Genomic DNA, 22294 nt, shown 5'->3' with positions numbered 1-22294 from the left:
ATTTATTACACGGCGTGCTGCGGGGAAAAGCCTGTTCTAACGTTTGAGTCTAAGGTTTATTTTTTAGCACCTGGCGGCTCTTTTTTTTTTTAAATTCTCATCCGTAAATAATCTGCTCTTTCGCGTGATTCCATTTATTTTGGAAAGTCTCAACAGGATCTTAGGACTTTATTGTGAAAGGTTTATGCGGAACATAAATAAGCGGACACGCAATGCTGTTACCGCCGTTGTTGCTAACCACAACGCATAAAAACAGGCGCTTGTCCGTCTGTAGTGTGCAGAGGTGTGGACTCGAGTCACATGACTTGGACTCGAGTCAGACTCGAGTCATTAATTTTATGACTTTAGACTTGACTTGAAAAAATGTTCTCAGACTTGTGACTTGACTTGGACTTTTACACCAATGACTTGGGACTTGAATTGGACTTGAACCGGTTTACTTGAAAAGACTTGATATTTTACCCCAAATATAAAATTTAACACGCATATTATATAGAGATTGAAAATGTGACGTCATTCACGGGTAGAACCGCAAAGGATTCTGGGAACTCGTGGCAAGAAGTACTAGCCACGCAGGCTTTCAATTAAAATCAGTTACACAGCGATAAAAAGAAACACAAAAATGACAAGAAGCTGTTGTATTATTAACTACAATAGCCGGTCGCATGACAGCCACGGGAAGCCGACGGGTAAAGAGATCGGTTGTTATCGGATTATGACGTTTAAGAGAAATTGTTCAAGCCATGTTTCCGAAGTGACAAACAGGCAACGGATGGCCTGGATTGCAGCCATTCAAAGACCAAATATAACGTCCCAGAACACTCCAGCTCACAGGTTAGTCTGCTCCAAGCATTTACACGAAGGTCAGTGTTTTTTAGTAGTTAATACGTCATTTTTCATAACATAATTAGTGATATAGGTTACAAGCAAGTCTGGCGCTGAACAGAAATTGTCGCGCTATGCTCCTTTATTTATTGTGCATAAATAGTGAATTGTCCTGACACAATATTGCGTTTCGCTTCTGTTATTATGGTACATTGACAAAAACATATACTTTTATTCACAGGATAAAACAGGTTTTTTGTATCACTAATTGCCCAGTACGATTACAGCATACAATATTGTTGTCACTGCTACATTTCTGTGATGCGTACCAGAAATTATTTCCACTACTAATTAATTACCGTTGAGCTCAAAGGTCCTATTAATAAACGGTTAAGGAATGTGTATTTATGAAGACGATTTGTGAGACTGGTAAACTTATGATACGTACGATGGTCTTTCGTTCTACACGGTGCATTTCAAGGTCCTGCACCCATCCGTCGGTAAACTGTACCTGGGCTTGTTGCAGTGACCTGAAGTTACTAAACTTCATGAGTGTATGCACTCACTCCAAGAACCGTATAATTATAAATATGCATATAAATATGCTAAGATGAGATAGCTGACTTCATCTAACTAGCAAATGTTTTCCAGGCTACGTTGGTGATGCAGTTTTTTTTTTTAATGTGTATGATATTTTTGTCATACGATTTTAAAGCTGGTCCTACAACCGCATCCAAGAATAACATGCAGCTTATCTCAGAACTGTCGGTGAAAATTATTCTTGGAGCTAGGTTTAATTGAGCTGCATTTTAAAAAGGTGCAATTTCACAATTTGTGTATATTTTCTAAGTTCACTATTTTGTCATGTGTTGAGAAAAACACAGATTTAAAAATTACATGGTCTAATATTTACATTTAGCATAACTGCAACATACTTTTTTCTTTTTCTTTTTTTTAAAGACTCGAAAGGACTTGAAATTCAAAATTTCAGACTTGTGACTTGACTCGGACTTTTACACCAGTGACTTGAGACTCGACTCTGACTTGCCTGACATTACTTGAGACTTGACTTGAGACTTGAGGATAAAGACTTGAGACTTACTTGAGACTTGCAAAACAATGACTTGGTCCCACCTCTGGTAGTGTGGTTATATAAAATATAAGAGAAAGAGAGAACTTTAAGAAATTAATATAGCCACTACAGTGACCATCAAAACCATGAAAAAATATTGCCGTAAACAGTTTATTTTGCGACACCACAAAACAAACCATAGCGTAAAATGAAACAATAGACGTTTTTATATCGTCATCGATATATATCATTATATCGAACAGCCCTAGTAGAAGGTGTATTGGAAGGTTTTTGGAATTTAGCCATATTATTATGCAATATTCATTTCAACTACCCTGTCATTTGTTTCATTCTATAATGTGTTATTACAGGGTCAATTCTGATAAAAGCACAGCTCAGTTTATTCTTTTTTCATGTTACTAATTTATCTGCAATCAAAAAAAAAAGATAAGAAACCACATTTGGAACAAGAGAAAGAGCTCATCTCTTTTTCCCTCCCGTTTCATATCTTGAAACCTGACATTAAGACTAAAGACGTATCTATTGCATATCGTTCATGCATGAAAGCACACCGTTGTCTTCCTTGTAACTCAGATTATTTTGTCCAGCCGCATACGGTGGAGAACAGAGGCATTTCTTACACAACACCTTCTACTTAGATTTCATACTCAGCTTTTTAATCACGACACACAAATCCACATGAAACAAAAGTGTTATGAACGTGTGCGGATGAAAGGCACGTGAACGCACACAAACTTTCCCTTTCAGCTTGTTCCATAGCGGCGCTGTCATTATGCCATTTTGGTTTCAGAACAAAGACGAGAGGTTTTCTCTATGACTATCATTGTGCTCTTGATGACATATAGCGCGTGCGTGGCCTGCAATCTGCCAAGCATCAAGACCAGTCCATAAATCATGAGGGGAGAGGACTTTGGCAGAAGGCAAAGCCCCATATAGGATAATTTAAGTTCACACTATATGAATCTGAAACCTTTTGAAGGTATACCATGATTTCCGTCATACTGAGGGTTTGTGATTACAGGAGATATAGCTCAGGGATGAGTGAACCAGTTAGCAGTGCAGGTGGCCACGTTGGAAGTGAAGAGACAGACTTCTTTTGTGCGATATGCCAAATTATGGATTAAAAAAACAAAAAATCTCACGAAAGCTGAATATCCAACTTCCACATTTTTGGCAAAGATGGCAGAATATTCTGGCTCAAGAAGACCTCCTGTTTATGTGATACTTTTCACTGAAATACATTATGTTGCCTTCTGCTGCCGCTGCCAACTCGAGCCAAAGGGGACTTCTAGTGTGTTCCCATACAAAGATTAGCACTAGTTTCTTCCTCCTATTAACAAAACAAACTTTCTGACTGCAGCTTTAAGATTAGTTACACACGACACAGATGTCTCCGTCTGAGGTTTTCTTTCTGATCGACGGGAGCAGCTGCTGCGAGGATCTCGGGTTTAATGCATTCCATCAGACGCAACCCCGAGCCCATACTGAGGGCTGCACAGCTGAGGGCTCAGAGGGGACCCTGTTGGGGTGGTGTTGGCGTGGGGGGTGGATGTCAGACATCCCTGCTAGACCCCCTCATATCTCCTTAAGCAGTCAATAACCATTCAAATTAGCGACGAGAGATTCAGGCAGCATGCGCCGTTTGCTTCAGGCAAGCTGTGAAGTGATTAATTAATCAGCGTTAGTTGATCTAATACTCCCAATGAGACCATCTGAACTCAAATGGGACTCCCCTGCAGTCTGTATGGTGAGTGAGGAATGTGGTTTATAATTTCAGGATGACTGGGCGTCTTACTGATTTTAGCAGACAACATCACATAACCCTAGCTTCTCTCCATTGGCTTCCTGTTTGTTTTACAATTGATTTTTATGACTTTTTTATTTAAAAAAAAAAAATTAAAGTATGTCTGGGCCTGGTGCCCAGCTATGGAGCAGAAATTATGACCTTGTGGCTTTGGAATTACCTGCCTGAAGAGAAATGTTTTACAGATTCAGAGATTCTTTTAAATCCCCGGTTCTGGCAGAATCGTTTAGACTTTTTTTTCATTGTTTTCATCCATTTATTTATTTTTTTGATGGCATTTTGGAGCCTCCTAGGAGAGCCATTTCAGGCATGTCCTGCCAGGAGGAGGCCCCCAGGAAGACCCAGGACTCGCTGGGGAGATTATATCTGTCGGCTGGCTTGGGAACGATTTGGTATCAACCCACTGAGATTGGTGCCCCAAAGACCCTAGCCCAGATAAGCGGTAGAGGGAGCGAGGAAAGATGGATGGATGGCATTTTGCATTTGTCCTTATTATTTTACATGAAGATTTCTGGATGTAAACATAGTGGAAGCTTTCTGATTTATATTTCTTGTCTGTGTGCAGTTTGAGTCGTACTGACTAATCACATTTGACCAGGCCTTGGTTGCATGCAAGTAAAACTGTCCATGTAGAGAGAAAAAGGAGTACAATTTCACGCAATGATGTTTTACCCACGTAAAAATTATTTTCACTAGTAAACAACGACCAAGATGTGAAACTGGAAATCTTGGCCTTTGGAATATTAGATAATTTACATTATCTGATATTCCGAATTTCCTGGCCACACTGAAAGCTCCAAAATATTGGCCGTTGCCTCAGACGTTTTCCTGTTGTGTGTCAAAAACACTCTGCAACCTCTGTTTTTATAGGTGTGAATATAAAGCTAATTATCATTACATATGAATCCTATCACCAACCATCTCAAACAACTTCTACAATTACTCATTTTGTGCATGCAGTCCTAATTATGGTTCCTTGTTAGCATGTTTTGAATGAACACAGTGATGTAAAATCCAGAAAGTGTAAACTAAAACTGATTAGTTGGAAATTTAAAGTCTGAACCTCATCCAGAGAAAAGGATGAAAAAGGAAACAGCAAATGAGCGTGCTGTTAAGTGTGAAATATTCATGAACGTCAGACAGAAACATCTCATTCCCGAGTTCTGTTCTTTAGTGTGAACACGTGTCACTCTCACCCCTGAGAATCCAGTGTTTTGTTTGCATCCAGCAGCAACTTTGCAAGCATTGTGAAGATGCTCATCCTCATCTCTGTGTCTCTGTTTGGTTGGAGGCAGTTATGGAGAAGAGGCATTAACTGGCTCAAAAACTCGCCGATCACTGGACCTTTAAAAACACAGACAAAGTTGCATTACTACAAATAACATTTCTTTTTCTGGTCTAATACACTTTTGCACAAAAAGGAGTTGCATGAAACTGTAGATGCTGACTTTGTGTGGCCTGTATTTTAATCACTAGGCCACCATATGCCATAGGCTCCATTTATTTATGCAAGGACAAGGCTCATTGGTGTACCTCAATATGACCTCAAAACACCTCAAAGCCTTCGCCAAAGGCATACTGAATGTTTTTTTTAATCCAGTGATGGCAAAAACATGACTGTACCCATCTGAACTTCAGTATCTCACTTTAATATATAAACTTTGATACACCACCACCTGACACCATGTGAATATGTAAGGGGAAACTCTGTGGATAGACATGCACAGTGGCACTGCACCCTTAAAATGAAAAGGTTTGTATACGGTATAAAGCTAAAAAACAAATTAAAGTAGTGTAATGCGGCTTCAAAACACAATAAAAGTTCATTTCTATGCCATTTAAAATTCAAGCACTGATTTGGAGGGACAGAATATTCAAACTTGATTTTCACATTTTAAAAAAAACTTAGACTGCCTTTATAAAATGTGTGCAACAGTGGAGAGTGGACAAAAAGGTGGGGACAGAGAGTTAGGGGAAGACACGCATCAAAGGTCACCAGATCGAACTCAAACCCCACCTGCTGCCTTGCAACCTATGCTCACCTGCCCACCCTGTGAGCTAAACTGGCGCCCTAGAAACAGATTTCTGATGAACACGAAAAAGCTGCTTTGCGCTGCCATATTTAATCAAATCTCCTGTGTTCTCATACCTTTCCTCAGACCAGCTGACTGTGCGTTCTGCATTTAGAAAGAAAAAAAAAAATAACGCACAGATGCACAATGGAAATTTCAGTGTCCAGAAAGACTGTTGTTCAGCCTAATTCTTGCATTACCAATATAACCATTATCACTACTTCAGCAGTGCTTAAACCTGGATTCTTCATCCAAAGGACTGAAGTTCATTCAGTCTTTCAGTCTTATTTTTACCCAACTACTAAATGCTAAATCCCTCCATAAAAAGCAACAGTGCTGGTTTTACAGAGAAATAATATATTTGCGTTTGTGAATTTTCTCAACAGGACTTTGTCAGGACAAAAAAGAAAAAAAAAAGCCCCTGTTTTTTGCTTTGTTCTTACCTTTTTAAAAGGCACTGACCATATTGTTGAGTTATTAAAAACCGTGGACTGGTGAGGCATTAACACTGAGTCAGAGGAAATGAGATGTAAGAAGATCTTTGTGCACCACTGTTTTTATACAAATGTCTTTTACAGGAAAATGAGAAACTCACCGGGCAAATATCCCCAGTTACATTCATGCCTATGCACGCTTATCCACTTACAGTCTTGCAGCATGTTTACACAGCTATATATAGTGATCTCTCTATGTGTAATGAGCGATAAGTGTCCAAGCCCTGTTTGGACAGACAAACAGAGTTCATGACCTGTTTATACAGACACGAGTGGAGACGGAGGAAATCCTGACATGGCCCGGGGATGCTAGCCAGCGACATAAAAAGATATGGGAAAACAGGCAGGCCTTTTCCATCCAAAGGGAATTTGTGAATCAATCAAGAATGTGTTATTTAAGCAGAGGGAGCTCAAAATGACTACTGATGTGGCAAGGCAGAAACAGAATATTTTGATTATAAACAATTAAAAAACAGTCAGCATCTATTTTATCCTTTAACAAGAGAGAATGGGAGTGAGAGAGATTGTGAGTAATTGTGCCATACTACATACAAGCAGACATTCTGACACCAGCTGGAGAACAAAAGACTGAGGAGGATATGAGCAGGCAATAATTATTCCTGTCTCTTACAAACACAGATGGAGTGTTTGAAGAGCTGATGAGCAAGCAAAATGACCAATTCTCAGTTGTCATATCAACTACCGTCAATTGTCCAAAAGGGACCCAATTTTCCTGAATCACGTGGACATCAAACACAGTGATAAAACGATAACACAACTGTCTGTTTTGCTGCCCGTAGCAAAGTCCTTGGGATGTGTTAATAGAACATCTGCAAGAATGAAGCGAAGCTTAACCCTGGAAAACATTTTGTGCAGTTCTGCTTTTTATTTCATGCTATTTTGGCTGTGCTGAATTAACATAGCTCATATTTGCAAGACAATATATTTTATTTATTTCTTTTATTTTAGAATTGTTGTCTCAGTTCCTTAAATTAGCTTAAAATGGCTAAGCAACGCAAAAACCTCCACATTTCATCCTCAGCCCCCCCCCCAAAATGCCCCACTGAAAATAAAATTTTTGATCCCGCATTTATCTTGACATCAACTAACAAATTTCTTTATGTTAGGATTTTATTTTGGACCGCTCTTAAATTTTTATATTTGCCCACCAGGTGGCGCTACTTTTTACAATTCAAAGCATGCAGTAAAATTTCAGAGTTTTTTTTCTGTTTCCCTCAAGGATGCCTTGCTACTGAAATCATAAGTGTGTCCAGGTATTGATGTTAAATTATGGTTTGTTTGTGTGTGTGTGTGTGTGTGTGTGTGTGTGTGTGTGTGTGTGTGTGTGTGTGTGTGTGTGTGTGTGTGTGCATACCAAGTTTACACATCTTTGTGGGGACCAAAAATTGGAATTTTACTATACTTGGAGGGACCAACAGCCCTTATGGGGACAATCCCCACGAGTTTGAAGGCATTTTTGAGAATCAAAATGTGGTTTAAGTGTCAGGGTTAGAGTTTGGCTAAGGGTTAGGCATTCATTTTTTATAGTTAGGAGTAGGGTAAGCATTAAGTCAATTAGATATCCCCAGTAAATGATAAGTAACTTTACAGAGCTTCAAAGATGTCTCAGCAGCAAGAACAAAAAAAAAAATAAAAAAAAAATTGACTTTTTTGAAAATTTGGTTCTTGCTCAGGCAGTTTATGCAGCTGCAGCCATGGTTAGAAGTATGAACAGTACCTCATCCTCCTCTGAGCACTCTGAAGCTGACGTGGAGGCCTCAGAGGTAGAAACAGACGCAGTGACAGGATGGACCTCTCCATCTCCATATTTTGGTTATCCCCATATTTTGTCTCCCACAAAGACTGCAATGCCCTGCTACATCCCAGGAGCCAGAGGTTTGACCCCAGGACCGACACACCCTGCCACCAGCTATGCACTGGTGCTGACGGATGAAATCCTGCAGCAAATTGTGGTTATGAGAACCTGAAAGGAAGAACTGCTTATATAGAGATGCTCATGTTGGATGGTGTTTATAGGTCAAAAAAAAAAAATCAGTTCCAATCTGCAGGGTGCTGCTGCAAGCCCCTTTCATCAGCAAATGTAAGGGCAGTGTGACCTTTGCACAGACAGAAAGAGAAGAGCTGGCAGCACCACGTGGAACGCATATAATACTTTTACAGCCATTTGTTTGTGGAAAGGTGGTATTATTTTCGTTAGGATGAGTTAAAAAAAACAAAAACAAAACAAATCTGACTCTGTATTAAAAATAAAAATGGATGAAAATAAATAAATATAATGACAATATAATCCTTGAAATGTAGTTTATTTTATTAGTTTGTTTGTTTTTTTCAATTAAAAAAAAGAGTGGAGCTGTGCAAACATAATGGCCTTTAAAGGGTTAAAAAAAAAAGAATGATTAATCATCTTTTATACATTTCAGGCTGAAGTAGTTTTAGAAGACTGAGTCATTTAAAGTACAAATTATAATATATAATTTATATAATTTATATATAATATTTCTACAGCGGTTTTTGGGAAAGTGGCATTTTGTCGCTTTAGGGTAAAAAGAGTCCGTTTTTTTAAGGCTCATCTAAAGATTAAAGCATTATTCAATATGAAAACAAAACACACCTTTACACAGACACGCACATGGACACACAAACACTGAGCTTCAAAGTGTCCTTGATCCAGGAGAAGGTCAAGAACAGGCAGCTTTGCTGCTGTTTGATGTAGTGACCTGCACAGGGATCACTGGACTTAGAGTGGACTGGTCAGTAAGTGTGTGAGAGTCTGTGAAAGAGTAAAAGAGAGAGAGCACGTGTGTGAGTGTGTGTGTGAGAGAGAGGGGGGGGGAGAGGATTATGAGGGGGGGGACCCAGCTGCCCAGTCAATTAGAAAGGGAGTAGTGAGATGGAGAAAGAGATGGAGATAAAAGCGTGGTGCAGGGAGGTGGTGATGATAGAGGGTTTTATAGGATAAAGGGGCGCAAAGAGAAGTCTCAGAACCAAACCGAGGGTCACAGCTTTTAACCCTCTGTGTCATCCACATACACACACTCTAACTGCTTTACAAACAGAAGGGAAGACAGAGATGTACAAAAGTCAGGAAGCCAAATTCTCTCCTGTGTGGACAGTCACTCACAGGGATTGATCTTAGACAGTGACACAGTATGCGCTGCCTTGGGAACTGTCAGGTATTAACTAGCATAATTTTTTTATCCTTAACATTCGACTATCGACATGGATTGTGCCGACAGCACTGACATCAGCTCTGACTGCTGAGATTAGGACCTCTCCAGCTTCTCTCAGGAGGAGTTGGGACCAGCAAGAACCAATGAGAGGTGGTAGGATGTGTTTTCATGATTCCTCCTGCTTCTGTGCATGCAGGACAAAGACAACAATACAAACCAAACTCCCCAAAAACCCAAAGCTATCCCAACTATTTGTGCAGTAAAGCGTATGTGCTGCCTTCAATATGGACTACATGTGAGGGACAAATAACTTTATTCTTAAAATATGATGTAGTATATCATGTCCGAACAAGCTGAAAAATTACTACCACATGAGGTGGACGTGAACCTGCTCAAACTGATGGATGTAGTGATTTTCTTCATGTGGCAATTCGAAGTACCCATGTCTTAAAAACCTTACTGCATATTTTTTTCCTCCACTTTTACCACTGTAGAGTCTATACATGCAAAGACTTCAGCACCTGCAGTATAAAGTGGCTACATCTTGCACACATACAAGCTTCAGCTCTCACCTGATTGTATGACTACGATATGCAGCTGAAGTCTCTCTGGGGAGTAACTGGACCAGGTGTTGACAGAGGCAGACAGCCAGTCCAGCAGCTGGCCCATATGTTGTCTATAGAGCTCCATCACCGAGTCCAAGCCCTGCACCTTACACAAGAACTGCACACTCTCCAACGCCTGAAGAAGAGAGGGGGTAGGTGGAGCAAAATTAAGTCAACATAAGTTTAGACTGCAAGGTTTACTTGAAATCATGAAGTGTCTATAAAAAAATCAAAAATCAAACAACAAACAAACAAAAAAAGCAGAACTGAGCGGGAGTAAGGCTTAGCAAAGATGAGAGAAAAGTGATAAGAGAATTATTTCAGCTGAACAGCTACTGGTTTCCAATAATTTCAGGAATTCGGATGAGACACAAAAGCATCGTGTGAAGCCATGGGAAGAATAACAGAGCAGACATGACAGGGTCTCACACAGACAACCACTCAGAAACTAAAACATAGATACACAGGATGTCACAAAGGCACAGGAACCGCCAGTACATGCACACACACATCAATAAAGCTGAGCTCAGAGGAAAGGGAAAGAATGAAAGAAAAAAGGGATAGTAAATACTTAGCTGAGTTCTTATGGCAGGGAAACAGACCTATGGGGCACTTAATAATTCCCGTTGTAGTCCCTTAGGGATGGACGGGGACAGATACATTGTTTGAGTCACAAATCGGCTCTTTCAGAAGAGAGCCAGACAACCCTGAGCTGTCCGCTGATGGGAAAGACATGCCCCTTTTCTGGGAAAACAAGTTCTTCTTTTCCTCTGGGTCCGGGAATGCCCAAGGCCATTCTCACCATTCCTCTCTTTCTTAATCCATTCCTTCCCATCTCTTCTCTACTCACTGCTCCCTGTGTGAACATACACACTGATGCAGACAGACATAAACACACTGTCACACTGGTGGCCCATGTGGTGTCTGGTGAGCATCTGTGCCAGTTCCTTCCCGCTCCTCTCCCTATCATTACCCTACGATTGGCGACAAGAAGTTAGATGACATGTTGACCTCAGATGCCACTGGCTTCACTTGTCACTGGTCCTGTTTGTGCTTGGCATGTGGAGCCTGACCACAAGATGAGAGGTAATTTATTACCAGGATATGAGATGGCTTTTTTTCACCTGAGAAGGCTTTATGGAACTAAACGGGGCTTCACTTCTGACACAAACCTGTGTCACAAGTGCAACACAACTCATCCCTCTCCACCCCTATTTCTGTCCGTTTCTTTCATTCTCCACCTTTCCCCCGCCTCCTTTCCACAAAGACTGGATTTAAAGTTCCACTCCAAAGGTGCAATTTCAGCTCCCGTGGCTAAGTGGGTAATTATACAGTTTGAGCCCATGTAAATGCTTACATTCCTCGAATAGCTCTCGTGTCATAAAACCTGCTTACCTTTCTAGTAAAAAAAATTAAAGGGGAAAAACAACAAGTGAAGGGGAAAATTGTGTAATTTCAGAGCAAAATATAGACGAGAGCTGCAGGAAGGATGGATCTGGATCTGTGACTTCATGATGTGGATGTTTTCTCACCTTTTCGCTCAGCTGTGGCTCAGTGGAGAAGCTCTGGACAGCGATGAGCACTTGGAGCAGCTGCAGGCTCCCTGAGCTGCAGTCTGACTCACACTGATGCAGCAGCACATCCACACACGCCAGCAACTGCTCCAAGTACATAACCTGTGAGGCGTGGTAGGAATGCATTATTATTAAGACTGTCTTTTCTTTGTGAATTCTAAGAAGCAATCCCGCTTTTTTAACCTGGTGACATCATTCTGGAACAACTAAATGGCCGCTTGTCTCATGTTTCCTACCAGTAATAACAGATGAACAAGATACACAGTAACACAGAGTGAGAACGTTTTTCCCCTCATCTGAAAACACACAAGTGTGTGTGCGATTGCTGACACTTGTCAGGCAGTGTTGTGGTGAGCTCATGTTTAGACAAAGACCTGCAGGTCAGACTAATTTCCATGCCATCACTGGGACCGTGGCCCTTTTTTCCCCTTGTTTTCACACAGCCTGTCATTAGGGTGTCAAGGGGGTAGAGTTAGAAGGAGAGTGAGGGGTGGAAGGTGTAAGTGTGATTGAGAGTGTGTGATTTTGTATGAGTTGTTAAGAGGAAGAATGCCCTCCAGGTGTTTGCTTTGGTCTGCAGGAAGACCGGTTGGGTTTTGAAATGGTTTTGGTGGTAGTTGGCTGACTAGCACTAGGTGGTGCACTCTCTTTTCCCAAATTTGAATCTTGGGATTAATTTCCAAGCAATCAGGGGTTACAGCAAAGTCATATAGCAATGCAAAAATAGACTAGAACAAACACTTAAACACAACTTGCCTGCTGCACCATACACCGGTCTTTGAATGCATTTCTCATGTCATTGACCAGGGTGGGGGATCCCTTCTTATGACTGAGCTTTTCACTGGGACATACACCCAGCAGGGGCACCAGGGAAGCAGTACTGGAAATAACGCGGCACACACATTCAGATGCTGCATATTAAACATTCGCAGAAAACAACGATTAGGGCTGGCTGAGAGTGAGGGAGCGGAAAAAGTGGTGCGGTGTAATGACTAGGTGGACACCTGGAGCAGGTCGAGATACACCTGGTTTTATTGGTCTGGGCACGTTCCAGGGGCCCTCATCACCTCGCGTACGTGCATCTGTCCACCGCTGGATGCATCACTTACGATACTCCTCTTTAAGAAGCTATACTAGGACCTGGAATTTCTATCCAATGGGGAACCCCACCCCACTCCACCAACAGCTACCGACATTGCTATAGAAACAGAAAAACAAACACTGGGAGTAGATGCAATATCGACCCTTTGCAGTGAGCTGAAAGTTGCTCTTATGCCTTTTTTGCACTCTTTGTCTGCCCTTCAGTTGAGCAGTGAGCGGTACCCAGCTGTCGCTGATGGCAAGGTGCATGCACACAGGAGACTCGCTAATGTATGAAAGTACGCTTGCTTGTTCAGCAGAATAGTTGATGTTGCGACATTGTGAAGCTTCTCCGTGTGCAGACAAGATGAAAAGACCTTTCTTCTAAATCCTGGCTGTGAAACTCACAGAGCTCTTCCAGCTCTAACTATCTTTACCAATCCACACCAGCCCTGCAGACGTGCTGATGTCTCTATCACCATGGCAGCCTAAAACACAGGGACACCACAGCTGTGAAAGGTGTGTATGATATGATCCACTGCAGCCATGTGGGAGTCATAAGAAAACATAAATTTCACATCTGAACACGGTGGCTTCTTTAACCACCCTCTTTCATGTCCGCTCAAGCTCCTGAAATCATCTTCAATTTATAACCAAAAGTTTTTTTGTTTTTCCACGAAGCATCTGTCATTTATTTTTGTGAGTCGTCCCACCCCCTCTTTCTCAAAATAAAGAAAAGAAAACACAGCTGAAAGAGCTTGTGAGGTTATGTCGTGCAGAAGCATCATATATCAGCTCCTTACAGGGCCTTCAAGTCTGCCTACGCTCACTTTGAAGTTTATTTATATTTAATTTCTTAACAGGCTTCATTGTGTTCAAGTCAGACTTCACCTTCTCCTTTTTCTCTGCCTCTTGTTCAGGTGCCACATAACTCTCTGAAGACTGCACTTATATTTTAAAGTCCTTTAAATGTCTATATTTATAAAAAAATTAAGAATAAAATAAGGTTCTGAGTGTGCCTTACTTTCTATGCTGCCATTGTGCCTGCAGCTGAACAAACTTTTATCCAATAATAATCAAAAGCAGGTCAATCTAAAAGGTATTTGGCATTTTAGCGCAGAGAGATCACCGGCATCCTGAACGCAGGTGGTCCTGTCTCCGTTGGTGTTATTTACAGCTACACGGAGATCTGGCCCGTCTCCATGCTATGAACTCTGTTGTCAAAGAATGTTGCAGGTGCTTTGTCTCTGCCACCTCCCCTGAGCAGTGCTCTGTGCTTTGCCCTCAGAAACAGTGGAGGAGACTGACAGAGTAAGATAGATGGAGAGACAGACAGAGAGGAAGCAGAGGTCTCCCTGCATCTGTGCGACAGCATGTGACTGTCCCATCCGGTTAATTCTTTTTCTGGTTGACCCCACCAGACAGCAACGAGGGAGGACAGAAGGAGGTCAGTTTCCGTATTCATTTATCACCAGCCTTGACCAGTCAGGCTTTGAAATTTCAGGGATTCCTTGAATGGCATGGCTGAACTGCAGTCTGGCGCTAGGAGCTCGCCTGGCTATTAAAAAAACAAAAAGAAAAAACCAAAGCCTTTGCGTTGCCTTGCCTGCTCAGAGGGGTCACAGCAGTCATCCTGGGGTCACATGAATTAGTGATTTTTTGTTATTATTATCTCAAGGAGGAAATTCTTGCAGGGCACTATGAGAAGGGATGGGGTCATGTAGGTCCATATAGGTAGGCCCGTCGTGCGGTTATCTGGCAGACAACTGTTATTGTGAAAGGGAAACATATTTGGCACTAGAGGAAAAGAGGCATGGAAATGTCTGCTCCGCACACGATAGGAATTTTCCTCTTATTTACAAAGAAAGCCCAAATGTATTTCAGTCACAGTTCATAGCTGCGATTGAGCAGAGGCGGTGCCATCAAAGTGCAATGCTAGATTTGAAAAACACCATGTGGCCCTGAGTGTCACCTTAACAGACTTGGCATTTTGGAGAATTCCTCCACAGTGAACCTCCTGAACTCACCCCATACAGTAGAGCTATTGAAAAGCCTTGAAGACTTTCACCTTATCATCAAACTTATTTCCATAACGGACAAATTACACCAGAAATATATACAGTAGACGATTGCTGCAAAGTCACTGCCAATAATAAGAGCGCTAAGGTACACAGAGAAAGCAGAAAATGACCCTTTATGACACTGCCAAGATCATCTAACATGACTTTAAGAGAAACAGCTGGTGCACACAGACTAGCTGGGATGGGGAAAATCAAAACATGGCTTCCTGTGAGGGAAGGTAAGCTGTCATCAAAACAAGTGTGATTTTAATGTTTTAACTTTTTCAACGTGTCCCTCCCTTACCAGTAAACTTCATACTGGAAATCAGCTAAAAAACAGTAAGAGAATGTGTTTGTAGTGGGCGAGCAGGAGGTACATGGCATTACTGGAAGAACACTCATACTCAGGTAAATAAGTTCAAAACAGGCCAACCACAACGAAACCCGAGCTTCCCTCTGCTGACCTGTTGATATCCCTGGCACACATCGGGCTGGGCCAGAGCGTTGGCGACCTGCTGGATGTGTGGTTTAAGGAGGGGCCTGGAGCATCCTCCGAGCACGGCAGCCAGGACCATGAGGGGGGCCCAAGGGTGGGAGGAAGAGTGTGGGCTGGCCACGTGATCCAGCAGCAGTTTGAGGAAAACAGGTGGAGGGACAAAGGTCCCTATCAGTTTAGCAGCTGCCAGACACTGAAGGTGGAAACAGAGAGGAAGAGAGTCAAGAGCAGAGACCTGAGGGAGTGTCGAGGATGATGAGTTTTCCACACATCAAAGATCAGCGTAATCCTCATATGCAAACAGGTGCATCCCAAGTCCTTGAGCCCTGATTGGCCCAGTTCAAATATAGAAGCATGTTTAGACTGACATGAAGAATAACTGCTGACTCAGAAGAAACAGTGCTATTTTACAGTATGTGCAGATGTGAAATTTACTGAATTCCACATTTAAAACAATCAAAGAAAAAAATCTTTTAAAAAGTGATGTATAATGTGCTCTACTTCTCTGGTTACTCACATTGTTGACTACGTCCCTCTCACTATCTGTGCAGGCCCGATAGAGGGTCGCCAATAGGGCCGGCAGGTGCTGGATGCAATGGTCCTCGGCGTGGAGCAGCAGCACTGAGAGAAGCTGAGAGGTCTTAACCCGCGTTGGCACCAGCCAATCGGTCACATCGTGTGTGATAGCCGGTACCAGCTTCCCCAGATTTCTCACAACCAGCTCTCTGCAGCCTAACCCTGGACGCTCCACTGCAAGAGAAATTGAAAAATTCACCTAAGCATACTCTGCCACTGTTTGTAATCTGTATTTTCTTTGGAAAAACTCATGTTTTCCGTCTCATTCACTTAGCATTAAGATGGAGAGTTCCAACAGAAAATAGCAGATAATAGAGAGAGATTTGCTTTGCAAATTTACTGAACACTCTCCAGGATGCTAGGTTGTGATCAAAAGTATCTCAAATATCACACTAATATAGATATCAAGACCCATAATCGAAAATATTTTCTGTTCAGAGTACATTGCATATGCTTAATTAATTTATGTGTAGTCTACGTGTGAAATCATTTTGTTACGCACATCGTTATGAACTATATGAATCCTTAAAAAGAGCATTTACAGCACAAGAAATGCCACTGAGTCACATATTTTCAAAAGTGTGCTGAGTGGGCTCCACATTCTCTAGAAAACCCCCCAAAACCACTTTTTATGACTGAGATTCCGCCAAAAGGGGCTTGTCAGAGCAAAAGTTAACACTTTTCCATATAGCCTTCTACATTTCACTTTTGCTTGTCTTTCTTTTCACTAACCTGCCACCTTATTGCCCTTCTCCTATAGGCACACTAATGAGAGAGGAAGGGAGGACTAAAGGAAGCCAGAGATAAATCAGAGAAACACAACAGGACAAGACCAAACAAGGCCCTTTCTGGTTGTCTCTCACTGTTTGACAGTGACCTCTTCACACTGGGAGGCCCGGGAGATTTATGATCACAAGACAAAAATGGAAAGAAGGACAGAGAGAAACGTGCTCTTCCTTTCCTGTCGCCAGGCAGAACCAGTATTCATTCATACTGTCCCATGTGGAGCAGTGTACAGGATCTTCTTTTTAAAAATGCAGACTTGTGCAACCGAGCTGTGCACATATTTGTCCTGGCCCTCTAGGCAAACTGCAGGCCAACTATTGTGGCCATGTTTCAGGTTCATATTGCTACCAGGCCCGAGGCAAACACTAATCTTTCCAAGCCAGTACCTGCCTTGACAACAAAGCTGTCATAGACTGCATCATTTCTTCTTACTGTACATTATAACTATGAACAGCTGTAATAAAGAGACAAGATTTAGTGGAGTAGGGTGCAGCTATTACATTTAGCTTTACGCTGACATGCAGCTGCTTTAAGAACTTTGAGTCTAGACAAGAAAGTAAAACTCCATATACAGAAAACTTTCTAATCCCTTGTCTCACCACCTACGCGGAGTCGAGGTTGATGCATTACACCGATGCCACCCACTCCACAGCTTATTCTTGTCTTATTTACTAAGATCCCTTGATCACAAACAACAACAGCTTTTAGAACTACTGAGATGGAGAAAAATGTCAATGTCAAAGTTCACCATTCACTCTAGCTTGAACTCTTTACATTATTTACCAAAATACCCAACTGGATGACCACACTCCTTAAAAATTGTAGCATAGGGAAGAAACAACACCTTCAGACCTTCTGATGGGTAATGTGGAGGTGGAGTGAGAAGGAAGTCCATTTTGTCCTTGATGTCATCTTCATTCTCCTTCTCCCACTGTGCGCCTACCTGCTTCCACAGATCAACGGCTAGAAGTCTGAAAGACGAAACGGAAAGATGAGAAATGAGAAATAATAGTATGGTCATTGTTGTTTGCACTATATTTCATATACATCTAGGTCCAGTGGATCATATGGCCACAGTCAGACAGTTTATATGTAAATGAAATATGTAAATGAAAGAGTGTAAAAACAGTACTGCATAACCAATTACAGCCATTTTTATACACACTTGAACCTGCATTTGGCAGCTGTACACTAGAACTCTAAATATGAGGAACAAATGATGTTTGTGCAAGTGAAGGGGGTTCTTCATTAGGCTGAAAAACCAAAATAAACATTATCAGCAAGCTGGCAAACACTTCAGAAATGACACTGACATTGTTCAGCTGAAAGGCCATAGAAGTCAACTAAAGCGCACCATGGCAGAATTCTTTCACTGGCTAAGAAAACATCTAACACAAAAACCCTCTTGAGGAGAAAGGTCTATCCTTGTTAAGGTTCCAAGAGCATGAAGCCCACATTAGCCTTTCCAAAAAAAACATCTAAACAGGCCCGCACAGTTCTGAGAAAATAATAATTTGGACACATGAAACCCAGATTAACTTTTACTGGAATGATGGGAAGAGATAAGTATGGAGGAGGAGAGAAACATAATTCAAAGCACACCACATAATCTGTCAAACAAAGTGGAGGTAGCGTTGTGGAATGGGCATGTATGACTACTAGTGTTTAGTAATCATGTGACTGCTGATAGAAGTAGCAGAGTGTATTTTACAGTGTACAGAGCTCTCTGCTCAGAGACTGATCAGACAACGCTTTGCAGTGCAAATGGATGATGAAACAAAGCAAACTGCAAAGCAAACTGCAAAGCAACCTAAGAGTTTCTCACTACAAAGAAATGGGATGTTCTTCAATGACCAAGTCAGGTCACCTGATCTCAACCCAACAGAGCATGCTTTTTCAGTTATTAAATACAGAAACGAATGCAGAGACCCACAAACAAGCAGCAACTGAACATAGCTGTAGTAAAGGTCTGACAATATATCTCAAGGGAAGACACAAAGCATTTGGTGTGTCCATTTGGTGTGTACAGTCAGTGACTCCAAAAGATTTTCACTCAAGTATTACAAACAAATATAAAATTTGTTAATTTATCAAATTGGAAATAGGAGAATGTGTATAAAAATGACTGTAATTCTTAACCCCCTAAAAAGCCTTGAATTAAAGTTGAAAACATGCACTTCAGCATCATGTTTGAATTAAAAGCCGCTGTGTTTGTGTAAAGAAATTGTGTCATGTAGTTTCTAAACAGGAAATTACACTACAGAATAAAACTGTGGACTTTAACCTTATTTCTGGGATCTCATCATTGATGATGCTGAGCAGGAGAGGGATGAGTTTGTGAAAATAAGAATATCTGTCTCTGAAGTGCAACAGCCAATCACCGACGACTGCAGTCACAGCTTTTCTCACCTGGATCCAAAGAGAGAATGATAGGGGGGCAAAATTCAGGATCTTCTAAACATAGACAAAATGGTTTTGAGTTTTAGGACAAAAATGTTAATCCATGGTCATGTTATTCCTGGAAGTTTCCCCCCCCCAAAAAACTGAACCTGAGGTGAGTCGTCAAACAGTCTCTGCGCCAGGTGAGAGAGCACGTCATCCACTTTTTTCCCACTTCCATGCTGAATGACCGCCCCAGTGGCTTCGATGACAGAAACCCGTACCCGAGTGTGCTGATGAGCAATTGTCAACATGAGGGGCTTAATGAGACACTCGGCTTGCATGTGAAAGTGCTCTGAAGAGAGAGAAGGGAAAAGGATTGCAGTCCATTCAATTGTCTAACTGAAAGCTGGATCATGCAGTGATATAATACACAACTTATGATACATTATCAGACCAAGTACAGTGCTGTGAGAAGTATTTGCACTAATCCAGATTTATTTCCTCTTTTTTGGATACTTGTCAAACTTGGATGTTTCAGATCATCAAACAAATTTTAATATCAGACAAAGGTAACCTGAATAAATAGAAAGTGCATTTTAAAATGATAATTTCATTTACTAAGAAAAATAAGTAATTTAGGTAGAAAATTGAGCTTAATCACAGCCAATTAATGATTTAACCAGAAGCAAGCAATTCTTTTTCTCACAGGGCCAGGTAAGTTTAAATTGTTTTCCCCTTAATAAATGAAACCATCATTTACAAACAGCATTGTGCATTTACTCGGGTATTCTTTGTCTAATATTAACATTCATTTGACGATGTGAAACACGTCAGTGTGCCTACGGGATCTGTTCAGGCAAAACAAGCAACTACTGACTGCTCTAGTTGCCCAGCACAAAAACGTCACTCTTGCCATTTAATATAAGTGCGGAGGCACCTGCGCAGTACAGGAAAGAGAGCTGTTGGGCCCCAAACATGTCTGCGTGCTTCGAAACCATGGTAACCAGCTTTCTCCACAGCCACAACAAAACCCATTCACCAACCTGGCACACACTTCGCAAAGTTCACGGTGCACTTGCAGCTTTCACGTTTAACATCGGGGAAAGGGTCTACGATGGTTCTCTGCAGTATGTTGATCACTTCGCTCAGATAGGGTGCTAAATTCTTCCCGCACACTTCCACTATTAGAGTTAGCATTTCCACGGCCGACAGGCGAAGTTCCTCCGCCGGCTCCAGGATCTCCTTCTCCCCAAATCGCTGAGCCAAGCAGGGCATGAGATAAGGCAGCGATTCCTCCGGCTTCGGGACACATCGGATAAACTCTGTCAAAACCGCTATAGTAGTTTCTCTGCATCTTTCCATTGGGTCTGACAGGCATTTAAGGAGAGGCTTGATGAGGGAAGAAAAGACTTCCTGTAAGGCGCTGCTGGACAGTCCTTTATCAACCGTCTCCTTCTTGATCGCCTCCAGAGCTCTTTTTCTTGTCGCCTTGTTGTCTTCGTTCAGACAATTTAAATGTCGGGCGAGTCCTCTCAAAACTTCAGAGGAAGCATGCTCGTCTCCAGTCGCCATCGCCGCCATCTTGGCTGTCGTTATGGCAACCGGCATTCGCACGACAAACAAACGACTGCTTTACGATAGTTTCAGATTCAAAAATATGAAACTTTATTTACATTCGCAAACACAAGACTATCATGGTGGCATCTAGGGCTATTCAGATGTTTTCATATATTATTACAGCAGACAGAAGAGATGTTCCAATACAAACACAAATTAAAGAACAAAAAATAGAAATCAATAAAATAATAATAATAATAATAATAATAATAATAATAATAATAAAAACACACTAAAACACACACACACACACACACACACACAACCCCCCCCCCCCCCCCCCCCAATTAAAAGTTCACCAAATTGCCAAAACAGAATGAAAATGACATACACAATGATTTTATTTGAAGTCTCCCAGCTATACAAACTGTATATTCTGTAAATTAGCCAGGTTTGGCTTACAATTAAACTTACAATTGCAGTCAGACACTCATCATGGCCATAAATCTCATGGCTATTTGGAGATTTTAATGACTTCCTTAAACTGTTTGTTTTTCAGTGTTGGAATCCAATACAGTATACATTTATTTAGGATTTTCTCTAATCCATGCTGGTTCAAAAGTATACATACAAGCTCAAATACATACACTTGATAAGTGGTGCTGAAAGTACTGTGTCTTTAATTTGACATGGCCAAAGTCTATTAACTTCTCATCAGTGATCATGATGGACTGCTTATTTCTCTGACCAACACTCAAAACAACGGGAAAATCCACAGAACTCAGTGAAGATCTAAGAAGAATTGTAGATTTGCACAAGTTGGGAAGGTCTCTTGGAGCCAAATCTAAACAACTATGGGCAGAAATCTGTGCCATCAGAAACTGAATTTGAATAAGTTCAATTTGAATTTGAATTGCTCAGATTGAATCTGAATTGTAACTTGAATAAATGCTTTTGAAAACTGAATTTGAATTAGTCTAATTTGAAATTGAATTTATGGTTTGAAAATGATCATCACTAAATTGAAATTGCATTTTATATTTTGAAAATGAATTGATTTGCTTTGAAACTGCATTTTATCCTTTAAAAATTCAGCTCTCGAATAATTTCAGTTTCACTTCTCACCATTCAGTTTCAGTTCTACAATTCAATTTCAGTTCCAAAATTCAGTTTTTTGGAACTTACATCCGGTTCCGGTTCAAGCGCAGATTAATAGAACTACGTTTTACTAGCGGACCGAAAGTGTTACTGACGGGAATCTACAGCGTCTTGAGCTGAATTAAGACTTCAGAAGTCATTCGTCATGTCGAATGACCAGCAGATAAACTCTCAGGTTGGTAATAAATGTATTACATGTATAAGAACAAGCGTCATGTTAACAAATGATAGCCATAAGGTAACTTTTGTGCTTATTGTAGCTGTTAGCTAAAAACGCTAATTTAGCGTAGTTTGCCCTGAATTCAGCTTCGACAAACAAATATGATCGACTCATCTTGGACCCTCTCAGAGTACCCCCTCTGTATGCTTGCAGAGACTCCTACAGTAGGGAAACATGCAAAACGGTGTCCAAACCTTTGTATTTTAGCTTTATTTATGTCTTACACAGCATCCCAACTCTGTAGCTAACTTAATAACTTTAGCTAACTTAATAACTTTAGCTAAAGTGAATAGTTAGTCTAATTCATTAGTGCAGCATTAC

The 22294-nt window shown here is 41.1% G+C and overlaps 1 protein-coding gene across 1 annotated transcript in view; it reads right to left on the bottom strand.

The window, feature by feature from the left end:
* The window catches only part of dnaaf5 (dynein axonemal assembly factor 5), a 33016-nt gene extending 12236 nt beyond the window's left edge, over positions 1 to 20780 (bottom strand). The window contains exons 1-9 of the mRNA XM_086289251.1: positions 20082 to 20780; positions 19206 to 19390; positions 18941 to 19065; positions 17509 to 17627; positions 15812 to 16044; positions 15263 to 15487; positions 11617 to 11760; positions 10052 to 10220; positions 4919 to 5066 (exon numbers count right to left, since the gene is read on the bottom strand). Coding sequence (XP_086145377.1) covers positions 4919 to 5066; positions 10052 to 10220; positions 11617 to 11760; positions 15263 to 15487; positions 15812 to 16044; positions 17509 to 17627; positions 18941 to 19065; positions 19206 to 19390; positions 20082 to 20646 — 1913 coding nt within the window. The 5' untranslated portion in view covers positions 20647 to 20780. The remainder of the gene's footprint in view (positions 1 to 4918; positions 5067 to 10051; positions 10221 to 11616; positions 11761 to 15262; positions 15488 to 15811; positions 16045 to 17508; positions 17628 to 18940; positions 19066 to 19205; positions 19391 to 20081) is intronic.
* Between the last annotated feature and the right edge of the window lie 1514 nt (positions 20781 to 22294).

This window comes from Aulonocara sp. 'chitande type north' Nkhata Bay, linkage group LG4, assembly GCF_057382095.1.
Source record: "Aulonocara sp. 'chitande type north' Nkhata Bay isolate Kocher_YH1m ecotype deep benthic linkage group LG4, A_spYH_male_GT1.1, whole genome shotgun sequence".
Taxonomy (NCBI): domain Eukaryota; kingdom Metazoa; phylum Chordata; class Actinopteri; order Cichliformes; family Cichlidae; genus Aulonocara; species Aulonocara sp. 'chitande type north' Nkhata Bay.
Note: the sequence above shows the minus strand (reverse complement) of the source record. Positions and strands in the feature narration are given on the sequence as shown.